This window comes from Talpa europaea (assembly GCF_964194135.1).
Source record: "Talpa europaea genome assembly, chromosome: 3".
NCBI classification, from domain to species: Eukaryota; Metazoa; Chordata; class Mammalia; order Eulipotyphla; family Talpidae; genus Talpa; species Talpa europaea.
This window is the reverse complement of record NC_140069.1, coordinates 81,820,902-81,836,736: the sequence shown is the minus strand read 5'-3', so window position 1 is coordinate 81,836,736 and position 15,835 is coordinate 81,820,902. Positions and strand designations below refer to the sequence as shown.

Here is a 15,835-nt window from a genome sequence, read left to right as displayed (position 1 = left end):
TTAAAGGAGAATTCCATTGGAAATAAGGGAAAGGATCACAAATAGACTTAGATGAAGTATGAGGGAGTAGGCCGAAGGGGATAAGGGATAAGCAGTGAGCTGTAAAGTCCAACTTACAAATTTCAGAATTAAATTGTACCTTGTATGTTTCAGTAATGGATTTTGAAGTCAGTCAAGCGCAGATAGAAGTGCTTTGAGGAAAAGAGTTGGTTTATCTCTTATCTTTCTGTTGGTTGACTTTCTACATGAAAGCATAATGCTAGAGCCTACATTTTCACTTTGGAGTTACAACATGGTTTTCTTTCCCACTGATTAATTACAGTAGTACCATGGGAAGAGATGAACAGGGTATCTCCCCTGTAAAATTATCCAAATATGGGGACTTTTTAATAGTTTTCTGAAAGTAATGTCTAACAGTGACCAAAAGCTGATGGAGGAAGCAGCACTCAACGCATACTTGTGTTTTCCACTGGGCTCACCCTTCTCTAATGAAGCGCAGGCCCCACCCACAGAAGCTCTGTTAGAAGTGGAACTAAACTAAATTGAACTCTCTAAACTCCAACCTAACACATCGCTTCCCAACTATGTCTAGCCTGAGAGTTGCTATATTTTATTAAAATATAGTTAGATTCCTGGCCTCTCATTCCCCTGGAGATTTTGATTCTTTGAGTCTGGGCCTGCGCCTGAGTTTGTGACTCTAAATTAAGAACAGAATTTTCGTCCTACAAGTACTTGTTAGAGAATTCACTCATTAGCTGACTGACCCCCAACACCTGCTAGAGGGCAGCATATGCGGTCAGATATTTGAGAGGGTCAGTCCATGGCATTTATTTGGACCCTGTTGTCTTAGATCCCTTCCCAACTTGAAATACTTTCCATGAGTTTTAATTTAATGTTAAGCCATAACCTTTACAAAGTATTCATATGAGAAGTCTTTTAAAATAGCATTTCTATAAATTGTTTCCAGTGCCAACTCTATTACTCCAATGTCCCTATGTAAGTACCAATGAAATAAGATGCTACTTGAGAAGAAAATTTATCCCTGGAGATGATTTTATATCTTTTATTAAGTTGTTACAGAATGTCATGGAAACAAAAATTTTAACCCCATTGCCTTAAATTTATAAATAAATATAATACTTGTCTCCATTTACCTTCCTGTCTTTTTAATTATATACATCATGATTCTTAATTCACTTTGTAAACATTTGACCTCTGTACTTTTCTCTTGAAAATAACAAGGGCTATAAATCCCTTTAAAAATGAAATAGCAAAAAGTTCAGAAATATCAGTGAAGTAGCTGATAAATGTATTCTGTTGATTCTTAGCATAACCATCAGTCTTTGATTAAAAAAATTTTCATGAAATAATTTCTTACTACTCATGGCAGGTGTTTCTTACTACTGACTACTAACTTCTTACTACTAACTACAGGTGTTTCCATATCTGATACACATCAAAGAGCAGATGACTAAGAAAAGCTGTCAGTAGTAGACCCATGGAGTAAATTTATTGCCCTTCCACTGCCTAAAGTGCCATTAATGTCAATCATCAAGGAGCCATTCTGTAGTATCCCAGGTCCTCATTCTTCTAGATGTGCTTTTTTCATATCTGCAGAATTGCTGACCGTTTTCAAACTTCTCCTAAATCTAACAGAAAACAATTATTAAGATTTACTTCCAAGTGAGTGAGCTCCTGCAAAGATTCCCTTTTACTTGAGGGACCCATAACTCCAGGCAACTGTGCTCTCTCTGGGCGCAGGCTTGGTGCTGCTTTTGCTCATGACACTGAGCCAAAGGCTAAGGACTTGTGGATGCATTTAGCCTGGGATAAAGCTGGTGGAAAGAGGAGCAGGTTCATATTTCATTCTGGGCATGGCATAGCTGCCATGGTGAGTGATGCGGTGTAAATGGTGGCTATGAAGGGAATGATGGGGTGTGAGGATTAAAGAATATACTCACTTTTCATAAGAGATTGTCAAACCTACCACTATTTCCTCTGGTTACCAAAGCATGTGGATCTAGCCTCAATCAGCAATAGAGAATCCTAGTTTATTCCCTAGACAATCTCACAGAGTACTCCCTCTAATTAATTACTTTTTGTCCTACTAAGGCTCAAGTTACACTGGAGGAAGAGAATGTCAGTCAGTGGTTGCCAAATATTGCTCTGAGGCAAGGTCATGGTTCTGGGCCATTCTGTAGGGCTCCGATAAAATTGTCCCTGTCTTTGGTGATTACAAGATTGTTCTTTATGATTCTGTGATGGCATGATGGTAATATGAGGTAGGAATTTTGGGGAGAAAGAAAGCCTTTAATAAAATAGAAACCCACATAAATTCATTTATTATAAGTATAAAAATAGTGAAATCGGGGCATCCGTGGTGTCACAGGGGTTAAAGACTCAGCTCTATCAAGTTAACGCCAGATACTGCAACATGAGTTCGATACCCAGGCCAAGGATCTAACCCACATGGGTCAGCAGCAGACCTCTCCTGTCTCGCCTGCTGCTCCCTTCAGCAGTGTATTTCAGTAGATCTGCCTGTTCTGCTCCCCACTCTGTCTCTGGTGAACCTTCCATCCCCCCCCACCTCTGGCCTACACCCTAGTTATTGCATGCATAAATAAGTAAAATAAATCTTAAAAAATAGTGAAATCAGTGCAACTATATGTGTAACATCTACTCTTCTAAGTTTATGCATAGATTCATTTCTTTGTTAGTTTATTTAGAATTAATTTTTTTTTAATGGGGAAATAGTGGTGCACAGTGACTTAAAAAATACAATCTGTGCTCACAGTCTATTAAAGACCAGGCAAGTAATAAGATAAATTAAAAAAACTCTTGTGTGTGCCACAACTGAGGTATTTATAGTGGGGCCTCTTCCCCCACTTCTGGAAAGGGTTCACAGAGGAGGTCAAGCCTGTTTAGAATTTAAAATATGAGTATAAATTAACCTCCTCAAAAAATGAAAAAAGGGACTCCAGGCAGAGGGGACAGCTTGGGCAGCCTACCCTGAGGTAGGATAAAGCCTGGTGGATTTAGAAGCCATTTCCTTTATGGACCCCTTTCTCTATTAGAGATTAGAGAAAGATTAGAGAAAGGGGTACAGAAAGGAAAGTTAATAAGGAAAAAGTGACCAGACTATGTAAGGCCTTACAGAAAAAAATGTCTGGATTTTATCATAAAATATTAGTCAACTTTTTTAGGTAACAGTTTATATTGTTTTCATTTAAAGGTCACACTTGTTACAGAATAAGGGAAGGATTATTGAAGCAAGTGCTGAAAAGGAGGTAGAGGGATTGGGACTTTAAGGAGCCAAGTAGTATCCATGTTGATTACCAGAGTGACAGGAAACAATGAAGAGATAAGCATTTGAGAGATGGATGTCAGAATGTCTTTGTTATTAGTGGTAAAACTAATTAGAGTATTTAGCTTGGCTTGAATTCAACTCTTCTATGCCCCCCCACCCCTTCTAGGGGACATGGGAGAAAGGTGGGGTAGAGCCTGCCCTGATAAACCTACCAACTGGTTAAAAGAGTAGGCCAAACCCAAATGTCTAATTTCTGGAAAACCCCACCAATCCTCAAAACCCCCCAACAAGCCCACAAGCATCTGAGCCATGTGTTAATTCCTTTCCAGTGGAGAGGAGTATGCAAGTAGTAGAACTATAGTCCAGAAGTACTCTTTACTCTGTTTTATTTTTATTCTGCATTAGATTCTATATTTAATTTTGTTCTTTATTTTTCAACTTACCTTTTGATTGGTTGCATATATGTACAGAACGAAGAAGTAGGGTAGGAATAGAGGCAAGAAACAAGGGACGTTTTCTTTTAAAACTTGAGTTCCAAGGCAACATAAAGAGTAAAATATATTCATCATTTGGACAATTAAGTGAAAATGTAATCACTGGATCAATTTATTTGGCTATTGCTGAATTAGACTTTCAAATTACTTACCGATTATGTGGTTCTCTATACTTTATATGTAATGATCTCAGTAAGTATGTTCAACTTAAGGAAAATTCTGTTGTTAAAACTGGAAGGAAAAAGATACTTCTAAAGAATAATTTCTATCTAACATATACTAATTCCTCTCATTTTGAGACACCATGTTTTGTTAACATTGCCTGAGAGCCTTGCACTTGATAATATGCTTTCATCTCTTCTGTTTACAAACATTTAAAAATTTCAAAATGTGCTAAGGTCAGAAAGGTAAAGTTCATCCTCATTTCACTTTCTAACAATGATAAATTTCTGCAGATCAAAAAACTAAAAGGACAACAGATTATGAAAAACATAATTTTACCATGTATAACAGTTATCGTTATACATCACCTTGTACAAAATTGTTTTTAAAAAGCCAACATATTGAAACATACTGGTTCCACAAAAGAAAAAACACTTTGTTTCTTTACCTGTGGGAAATCCACTGTCTGCTTATCTTGAGCAGTCCACTTGCAGTTTGTGTTTTTATTTATCAATTTATTTTCCCAGTTTTATTGAGGTAATATTGAGATACAACAGTGCATAAATTGAAGATGTGTAACATAATATTTGATAAATGTTTATATTATGAAATGACCGCAATGTTTAATTCAAATCCATCACCACATATAATTACACATCTTTTTTTCCTCATGATGAACTCTTTTAACATCTATTGTCAGCAGCTTTTCAACACTCAATTATTTCCATTTTTTGCACTGGTATCATACTTTTCATTCATTCATTCATTCATGCATGCATGCATGCATTCATGCAGCAAATAGTCCCTGAGGATGATAGTAGAAAGACTGATTTTAGGAGAACTGTTAAGGGGCTGTTTCCCTGTGGAAAGTGATGGTGACTAGAACTGGAGTTGTAGTTGGGGGATAGAACGAAGTGGACAGATGTGCATGAGAGTTCTTCTAGGGTAAATGTCAGCGACGGATGATGGATTGAATATGTGCGGAGAAGGACAGGAGCTGTGGACGATGGTGCTTGAATTTCTGGCTTGAGCATCTGGCCATGCCAATCAGCAAGAGAGAATAAGATAGAAGGAGCAACAGGTGGAGGTGGGGTGGGGTGATGATGAGCTCAGTTTGGAACATATTAAGTTTGTGAAGCTTATAGTTCATCCAAGTAGAGATGAAAGCAATTTGGCAGTGTATATCAACTGTCATAAAAATGTTTCCACTTCTAGGCATCTCTTTTAAGATAGTAACATTAAAGAATATGCACAGAGATAGTCTTTGCAATATTATTTATAACATCAAAAAATTGGAAGCAACTTGAATGTCCAGCTTCTGAAATAATTGCTGAATAAATCATGTGCACTTAAAAAATTATTTTGCCATAAAACTATAATTACAAAGACTATATACTATGGAAAATGTTTATGATGCATTAGGTGAAAAAGCAGGATACAAAATTATATTTTAGAGAGGATTGCAATTAGGTTAAAATATATGCATTTGAAAAATATTCCATAAGGTACATTGGAAAATGAAAATAGTTATCTTGGTAAGATAAATTAATTCTGTTTTTATATCCCAAGTTTTATGTAATGTTTTTATATTACTTTTATAATTTGAGAGAAAAGAACATTTCAAAGCACCAAAAACTCTTACGCATTTTCCCATTTATATTATCTTGAAGTGAATTAATTTAAAATTCAAATCATAAATGCAAATGAATGGCATGTTAAAGCAAGATGACTATTAACAGTTGCAAGAAATATTTATTTCTGTATTTACATATATATTTCACTATTATCAAGGAAAATATGGCCTTGACTAGGCAGTTAATAAGGGGAAGAAATCAACTTTATGTGATGCTTAAAAGAAAAGGCTTATTTCTTAAATTATATTTTTATTGAAATAATGTTGGTTTATCATTACAGATGATTTAGGGGATATAGCATCATATCTTTTCACATGTTACCACACTATGCCCACCATCAAAGCACCAATAATCCTCCACCATAAAAGCTTACTTTAAATGGAATATATTTATATTCACAAATTATCTAAATATTTACCAATGGTTTTTCACATGTGATTTTGTTCGGAATTTTGTACTTGTTTTTCTACTTTTATTGAAGTTGCATTGCATTATAACATGTTTCATGTGTGCATTATTATATATCAATGTCTATATTTAATGACTGTGTTCACCACAAAAGGTCCAGTTTTACCCTTCACTATGCAATCAGTCCCCTTAACCAGATTTAATCCTTCTTCTCCTTTCCCTTCTGATAACCGCAGTTTGGTCTTATAGAGCTTATTAAAGAGTCTTAAAGAGTTTACTTTTGTTTCATTTAGTTCATTTGTTTCTCTATGTATCAAATATGAGTGAAATCATACAGTGCTTGTCTTTCTCCATCTGTTTTATTTAATTAGCTATAATATTTTCTAGGCTCATCCATTTTTATTACAAATATAGGATTTCATCTTTTTTATACCTGAGTAATGTTCCATTAGGTATATCTGCCAGAACTTCTTTATCCAATTTCATGGGCACTTGTTATTTCCAACAGGTGGTTATTATAAATAATGTTGCAATAAACATAGAGGTTGCATACATATCTTAGAATTAATGTCTGTTTATTCTTTGGGTAAATACCCAATAGTGGGATAACTGGGTCATTCATATAGACTTTCTTTTTTTAATTTTTTTTGCAAGAATTTTCCTACTGTTTTCTATAATGGGTATAGGGTAAGTATCAGGCTTTTCTGCCTTCCCGCCATTAGGATTGATGATGGATCCTTGCTGTCCTGAATGCATGACTGATGGCGGGCACCTGGAGTAGGGTGTGGGCATATTAGGTGGGATACACCTGGGCTAAGACTGGGCTTATAAGGGTGGCGCCACGGAGACACCAGCAAAGCAAGAAGGAACGAGAGAAAAAAAGAGCGAAAGGAGCAGAGAAGCAAAGACCACGGGAGAATGCTGGAGAGCCGGAAAGAGTGAGGACTCACCCACATTCCAGGCCTCCTCCCAGCCCCACCCCCCGACCCCGCCCCCCTGCCTACCATGTACCTGGTATATCCCAATAAAAGCCTGCAAAAGCCACCGAGGGCTCCAGGACTTCTCCACCCATCTGCTCAATCGTAGAGATCCTGCTCTGTGCCATCCTGCCACTACAGTGGGCCTATACAAATTTATATTTCCAGCAGCAGCTAGAAGTTCACTAGGATTCCCTTCTTTCCATGTCCTCGCCAACACTTCCCTTTTGGAGAATAGCTTTTCACACAGGTGTGAGCTGATCTCTCATTTTTATTCTGATTTGCATTTCCCTGATAATAAGAGATGATGAAATCTTCATCTGCCTGTCAGCCATTTGTACATCTTCTTTGAAGAAGCGTATATTCAGATCCTCTGCCCACCTTTTAATTGGGTTGTTTTTTGAATTGTTGAGTTTTATGATTTTATATTTTGGGTATTTATTCCTTGTCCATCATTTGATTTACAAATATCTTTTCCAACTCATTAATCTACATTTTTATTTTGATGATAGTTTCTTTTACTGTGCAGAATCTTTTAAATTTGATGTAGTCTCATTTTTTTCTTTTGTTTCCTTTGCCATTGGATCAAATCTCAAAACATATCTTTAAAGACAGTGTTGTGGAGTATATCACCTATGTATGTTTTCTTACATGAATTTTATGATTTTAATGTTTAATGTGTGAATGTTTAATCCATTTTGAGTGAATTTTTGTTTATGGTATTAGTTTTATGCTTTTCTATGTGGCTACCTAGTCTTCCCAACATCAATTATAGACTTTCCATGATCCATTGTATGCTCTTGGCTATGTCAGCTGTCCACAGTATTGTGGGTTTACTTCTGGATTCTCAGTTCTGTTCCATTTGTCGGTGTGTCTTTTTATTCCAACACCATGCTATTTTGATTACTGTCACATTGTAGTATTATAGAGTTTGGGGTCAGTGAATGTGTAATTCTTTTTTTCTTTTCTCAGGTTTTTTGCTCAGGTTTCTCAGGTGCAGTCTTTTGTAATTTCTAATAAATTTCCTGATATTTTGTTCTGTTTTTGTAAAAATGCCATTAGTATTTTGATAGGGATCACATTGAATCTGTGTATTGCTTTACATAACATGCTGTATTAACAATGCTAATTCATGAACACAGTGTATCTATTTTTTTATGTCTTCTGTTTCTTTCAACAATGTCTTATAGTTTTCACCTTCACCTCCTTGGTTAAGTTTATTCCCAGCCATTTCATTGTTTCTGATGTGATTGTAAATGGGATTGTTTTCCTGATTTCCTACTAATTTATTATTTGTATTTAGAAAGACGGTAGATTTTTGTATATTAATTTTGTTACCTGCCACTTTATTATATTCATTTATTATTTCTTAATAGCTTTGTATTGGAGTTTTGGGGAATTTCTATGTATATTGTCATGCCATTGACTACAGTTTATGTCTTCCTTTTCGATTAGAATACCTTTCATTTTCTTTGTCTATTGCTTCGGCCAGTGCTTCCTATACTATGTTGAATAGTAGTGGTGAGAGTGAATAACCTTCTCTCATTTCTGAGAGGAAGTCTTCTGTTTTTCTCCATTGAGTATAATGTTGGTCTTGGCTTACCATATGTGGTCTTTATTATGCTGTGGTATATTTCTTCTATACCCATGTCACTGAGGGTTATTTTTTTTTTAAATCATAAGTAAATGTTGAATCTTGTCAAATGCTTTTTCTGTGTCTGTTGAAATGATCATATGTTTTGTCCTTTCTTTTGTTGATGTGTATATCATATTTATTAATTTGTATATGTTGAAACTTCTTTGCATCCTTGGAATAAATCCCAAGGTGATTATGGTGATTGTTGTTAATGCATTGTTGAATTCAGTTTGACAATATTTTGTTGAGGATTTTTTATCTGTGTTAAACAGAGATTTTGTTCTTCGGTTTCTTTTTTTGTCATGTCCTTGTCTGGTTTTGGAATCAGAGTAATGTTGGATTCAGAAGATGTGTTTGGAAGATTTACGTTATAAATTTTTGTAGGAATTTAAGGAACATCAGTAATCTTTAGAAGTTTGGTAGAATGTACTAGTGAAGTCATGTGATCCTGGGGTTTTTTATTTTTATTTTTTGGAGACTCTTGATTACATTTTCAATTTCCTTACTCATGATTGGTCTGTTCAGATTTTCAGATTTTTTCTGATTCAGTCTTGGAATATCATATGTTTCTAAGAATTTGTCCTTTTAGGCATCTCATTGTGGTTTTGATTTATATTGTGCTAATGGCTAATGATGTTGATCATTTCATGCAGTTAATGGAAATTTGTGTATCTGCAGAAATGTTTAGATCCTTTTAAAATTGAATTAGTCTTGTTATTGAACAAGAGTCCTTTATATAGTGTAGGTACTAGTGCCTAATTAGAAATATGATTTGCTTCCTTTGTAGTGTCCTTTAAAACAGTTCTTAAATTTGTAAATCCCAATTTATCTTTTTTTTTTTTTTGTTATTGCTGGAACTTTTGGTGTTGAAGAAACCATTGCTAATATAGGTAACACAAGTTTATACCTGTTTTGTATTCAGAGTTTAATAGTTTGAGTTAATTTTTTATATGGTGTGATGTAGGAGTTGAGCTTCATTTTATTCTTTGTGGCTATATAGTTGTCCCCTTCACACTGACAAAAATCATTTTATCTACTGTAAGTGTTTACTCTGGACTCTCATTATTTTATTGATCTACTTATATAGCCTAGTTTGACATTTTCCTAACTATTGCTTTGAAATAAGTTTTGAAGTTGATAATTCTGAGTTTTCCACCTTTGTTGTCATTTTTCCTGAACATTTTTCATGTGTGGCTATTTTAGGTGCTTGAATTTCCGTATGAATTTAAGGATCAGTTGTTTTGATTTCTGCAAAGATGACGGCTGGACATTTGATGGGTTTATTTAAATTTATAAGTGATTAGGAAAAGAAGTATTTATTTAGTTTCCTGGCTTTTGTTTTCCTTTTGAAATATCTGTGAGATTTCGATCTTTTTAAGCTGTTCCATAATTATTTAAATGCTATTATAACTATCTTCTCTTTTATTGCGAAACACTTATTGGTCAGTTTAAGAAGAGTTCTTCCCCCCTAACTGTTAAACTACATGTCAAGAAAATAAATATGGCTTGCTTAGTTTATGTTCACCAAACAATAATTGTCATCTTATATTAACTTCTTAAAGATTGAGAGACTTTGTAATGAGAGACCTATGGTGGGATCTGTATAGTAGGAAAGCTGACAAAACTATAGGGTAGAATAGGGTAGAATAGCTAAGACTGCCTAAATAAAGCTCTGTATGTCCAGGGATGTAATTTTACAACCTTATAAAGATGAAATATGGAGCATATATTCGATGAAACATTACACAGCTGTGAAGAGAGAGGAAGTGGTGGCTTTTGAAACAAAATGGAAGAACTTTGAGGTGATTATGTTGCGTGAAATCAGCCAAAAAGTGAAAGGCAGATTTCAGATGATTTTCACTCATCTACAGAATATAAGTACCCCGAAAAAACAATCACGTGCAAATAGAAGAAATAAAAATTTGAACTCAGCAAGAAAGAAGATAATGGTTGCCAGAGAGAATAGGGGGAAGTGTAGAGGAGATGGGGCACAGATGCAGATATATAGGCTTGAATGGTTTGGTGGAGACAATGAAATTTTTTTCTTTTTAAATTAGGGAGAAAAAAACTATCCTGGTCTGTACTGTCTGAGAGCTTATTACCCTGAATCTTGGGCTATTATTCAGGCTATTGGTTCCACAATGAATAAGATACAAGCAATGATTATGAGAAATCCACAGTTGGGTGAATTCTCTTGCAAAACCCTTGAATAGTCTTTGATATCATGAAAAAACTTGGACTTTTCTCTTGTTAATCTTGTAAGATAATGATGGGTTTTCTTAGGATACTAAAGAATTTTCCAGAAGATAATTATTGGTAAAGGCAGTCTTGTACTCGCAGTTTTCCATCCCCACTTGGCCAATAAGAATACTTCCTCCTTACCTAAAGATAAGTGTTCATGCAGTTTTTGCTAGGCTTAACACCTTATGTGGAATTATCTTTCCATGTTACAGTTTCAAGAAATGTTTTTAGGCAAAAAAAACCCAAACAAACAAAGATGAATCATGTTAACTTTTATTGTGAGTAATTATTTACTATTGTAGTGATAGTGTTATATTCTAAACAACTTAAAATAATTTATGAATATAAGTATTATAACAAATACATTAATGAAAATGAGTCCTGATTATGACTTGACTTATTCTGAATTAATGTGAGATTAAAAATCAGTAATTAACATAAGATTTAGAGGGTCTGGTGCACCAAAGCACTTAGTAAAAATTAGTTGAATAAAGGGAAAAAATGAAAGGAAGGACCTTCATGATTCACTGCTTTTAAAAGTCTAGGTCCTTACCTTAGGGATGATTCTAGATAATCCCTCAATTCAAAAGGATAAATCCTGCTTTCAGGGTAGATTGTTTGTCATTGTTTTCAATTTTCTTAAAGGATAACCCGAGAGTTTCACATTTTTGCAGCGTTTATGTCATGGTTGGTGCTGATGTCCCGTTTTCTTCTTGTTTACGAGAAGTTGAAAATCCACAGAATCAATTGAGATGCAGTCAAGAAATGGAGCCTGTAATAACATGTGATAAAAAATTTCGTACTCAATTTTACATTGACTGGTGCAAAATTTCACTGGTGAGTCTTTGTTTTTGCAAATGTAATTAGGAGTGATGTGACTGAAGATAACCTTTGACTAAAACCTTTATTACTTTTAGGAACAAATATGGGGGTTACTTTGTTAACTGCAATAGACTACCCTTCACTTTAAGGATTTGGCAAGCTTGTTGACAGTATGTCCATTTGGGAAAGCGTATCTCCACTTTTGTACTCAATTTACCCTTGTTTAGTTGCTGGGGCTGGATTAGCTTTGCAGGTGGTCCAGACAACTGCTCTGCACACCCAGGTGACTACTAAATCAAGATAGATTATGAAGTGAGTGCAGAAAGTCTCACTTATGCAGGAGACTGGAATACAATAGTAAATCTGAAAATAAAGCAATACTGTGCAATAACTCAATATCTTGGAAACTCATTATAGGGAAAGTTCAAGGAATTCAAAGTAATTCCAAGTGAAGAAAGTTAGAATCTTAACCCACATCCCCATAAGTACTAAATATTTATTTCTAAACTACTTTTTAATTAGCATTAGAAATGTAAAGTCTTTTTAAAAGACTTAGAAATATAGGGATAAGCTTTCATCTATGTAGGATGTATATGTAAAATTGATATTTTTTTGATCCTGCTTTCTGGAAATCATGAAAGTTGTTGTACTTCTTTAGTGACCTTTAGATTTAACTGCTGTCAACTCTTGATGATTGGTGCTGAGTGAATTAGGGCTAAGTTTAAAGTTGACATTTGCACAAAGTTATTGACACATAAACACAACTGTCACTTCATGTCTTCAAGAACAAACTGCAGACAACTTTCCTGGATCCAGTACCAGGAGAACATATTACTCAGGGTTGCAGCACTTAGCACCTGTGTTCTTTGGCCCCAGATTATTCTTTTCATGTTGCTTGTATCTTTGGGAAAGAATGCTAATTCTTTGCCTTCTTATACCAAGTAAAATTATTAAGTTGCTGTAGCTTATGTGTGTTATAGATAAATGCTGAATTTGTAAAGCTCAGCATTTCATTCATGGTGCTAATCGTGAAAGTGTGTGAACTGAGCAGTCACAACCATTGTTGAAATAGAGGCCTCCTGTCAGTTGGGAGACAGCAGACTCTAACCACATATTTGTGCTGTAAAATGTTTAGAAGTATTGAATTTCTACAAGTTTAAAAATAATTTATGCTTTGAAGATTTTAGTTTATGTGGTAACACTTTATAAGTGGAAAGATTGGAAATTTTCATCTTTTTTACATGTATTCATTTGTTACATGTTAGCGATCAGTAGGCTTAAATAAGAGTCAGAAATACATGTAATAGGGTCTCCCTGGTGCCTCAAAGGGTTAAGATGCAATCTGTGAAGCTATCTGCAGCCACTGTAGCATGAGTTCATTCCCTGGCCGGCCAGGGAGCAACCCACATGGCGCAGCAGACCTCTCCTGTCTTGCTTGCTCAGCAGTGTATTTCAGTCCCTCTGCCTGTTCTGCTCCCCACTCTGTCTCTGGTGAATCTTTTCACCCCTGCCCCACACCTCTGGCCTATACCCCAGTTCTTGTATGCATAAATAAATAAATCTTAAAAAAAAAAGAAATAAATGTAATAAATAAAATGTAATGAAATGGAAAATTTGGACTTAAACTTTACCAAAAAAATTAACTCTAAGGTCAAGTTTGACAACAGGCTTCCTAATATTTAGTATTAAAAGAGGAAATTAACCACTTAGTTCTCTTTCTTGAAGGAGGCAGAGCACAAATTTCTTGACAGAAAATGAAGATTTTACTAGCAATATATTAACAAAATTCTTCAGTTGGAATTTTTTTTCTCAGAAGATACAGAAAAATGCCACATAAATCTCCCCAGCTTTTATGGGTGGGAACAAATGTAGAAATGAATTTCACAGGCTGCTTTTTTAGTATCCTTCAATGAAAACCTTAGCGTAATTAAATGCAACCCAGCGAACGCAGTTCAGTTAATGTGGAGGTAAATTAATATAGTAGAAATATTTTGTAGTTTTGATGTCAAAAGAGAATTTAGTGGATGGGTTACATAGTCCTGAGATTTTCTTTCCTAAAAATGACTACTACCAGCTGAATGGCAGAAAGATCAAGGGTGTAATCATTTAGAAGCTGTATCTTGTTGTTTTTTTTTCTCTATTAACCTTAGAAACCATACTCATATACCTGGTTATCTGTCAGTTTATGGTGTGTTAGTAATTACACTAGATGTTTGAGGCTAGAAGCAAGTGGTTTATGTGGTGGAGTGAAGAACTTCTGCTTTGGAGGGAGGAAAAAAACCAAGTAAACACATCATTTTGTATGTAGACAAGGACATACATACATATGTTCTGGGAAGGCCGTAGCAAGCAGGCCAATTTAAAGCTTTTATTCCTTCTGTCCATAAATAATTGCAAGTTCAAGGTCATAAAGTAATTGGAAAAGGTTGCCTTTTAGAAATTTGTCAAAATATGTCTAGATTTTAAAATCTCATAATGTTTACAGCTAATGATTTGATGTGTAATTGTCTTCTTTTGTATCAGGTTGATAAAACAAAGCAAGTGTCCACCTATCAGGAAGTGGTTCGTGGAGAGGGGATTTTACCTGATGGTGGAGAGTACAAACCCCCTTCTGATTCTTTGAAAAGCAGAGACTATTACACGGATTTCCTAATTACACTGGCTGTGCCCTCGGCAGTAGCATTGGTCCTTTTTCTAATACTTGCTTATATCATGTGCTGCCGACGGGAAGGAGTGTGAGTACTTTAAAACACTAGTAAAAATTATAGAGTCTACTAAGATAACAACATATAAGATTCCATTAAAAGCCAAGTTTCATTTAGCTCATAAAACACTTTATAAATGGATTAAAACTGTGTTCCAGTCTAACTACAGTACTTTATTCCTTTAAAATGAATTAAAATAGTTTCGAATCCAGTAAATCAAATTAGAGGACATAATTACTTTATTCAAAAATTATTAAGGTTAAATGTAAATTCATGCTGGCAAAACAGTCCCCAGAATAATTGAGGTTAGCTATTTTGGTTACATAAGCCATCTTGCTTGAGCTGAGTCTGTGAAATCTATTGACATTGTAATAAATTACTAGTTTGATCAAAAGTAATAGAATTCCTCTTGAAAATGGTTCTACTGTCAAACGGGGATATAATATAAATGTTTTATATGTATGTAATATATATGTATTGCATTAAATATTATATATAAATAAAATCTTAGAATTATCTTAATTAAAATAAGGGTACATCTTAGTGAAAATAAGGGTATAATTTGAGTAATGAGTCTCCACTTCATGAATAGTTAGTACTTGCAGGGCATCTATGTCAATTAAAATAATCTCCTGAGATTATCTGGAAGTCAGGCTAACAAAGAAAAGGATAAAAAATTAATAAAGCAGCAAGTAACAAGTTCTTCCATTTTTACATGTAGCCCGATTTCATTATGTCATAGAATTTATTTCCAAGAGCTTGATTCTTAATCTCCATGTTTTTTTTTTCATTTTTTTTTTCTGTGTGTTTCTCATCAGTATTCCATCTCTGTACATTTACTCATCCATGTCATGTCATAAACCTGGTGGCAAATGCTGCCTGGTTGCATTTAATAGTAACAATGTCAGCATTTCCACATCATGCAAGATCCCATGAGCATATAGTCTTAATGTTCCAAATATCAATGCTATTATTTAATTCATAAATTTTGTTTTGTTTCTAGGGAAAAGAGAAACATGCAAACACCAGAGTAAGTGTCTTTTTTCCTGTTATTTTCTTTATCATTTTTTTCACTTCTCAGTTGCTCATCATGCTCCATACATGTGTCATGTTTTTGTTTTCATTCATCATCTTTCATAGTTAATTTCATAAATGTGAAAGCTGCTTTCTAAATAGAGATATTTAGGAGGGGTAGAAATTAAAAATTAAAAGGGTTTGAAAACTAAGACTATTTAGATAAAAATTAAACCTAAAATATTTCAGATTCAGAATATTAACTTGCCATTTATATTATGTGATTTCCCAATCTGCATTTCTATAAACCAGAGAACAGATGAAAAGACCTTTCATACAAGTTTTCCTGAATCTACAGTAATAACCTACCATAAAATGAAACTTCTGTGAGTATTTATAAATGCCCCACCAGAAGCAACATTATAAAAGCTATGG

General features: G+C 34.5%; 1 protein-coding gene across 4 annotated transcripts in view; it reads left to right on the top strand.

Annotated features, from left to right (window-relative positions):
- SGCE (sarcoglycan epsilon) overlaps positions 1 to 15,835 on the top strand; it is a gene marked incomplete at both ends in the record, with an annotated part of 68,035 nt that overhangs the window by 38,263 nt on the left and 13,937 nt on the right. For 2 of the 4 annotated variants that reach the window (XM_084229670.1, XM_084229672.1), the window contains 3 exons: positions 11,534 to 11,696; positions 14,205 to 14,416; positions 15,390 to 15,416. In XM_084229670.1, the coding sequence (XP_084085796.1) occupies positions 11,534 to 11,696; positions 14,205 to 14,416; positions 15,390 to 15,416 (402 nt within the window). The remainder of the gene's footprint in view (positions 1 to 11,533; positions 11,697 to 14,204; positions 14,417 to 15,389; positions 15,417 to 15,835) is intronic. The other 2 variants (XM_084229671.1, XM_084229673.1) reach the window with 1 other exon arrangement.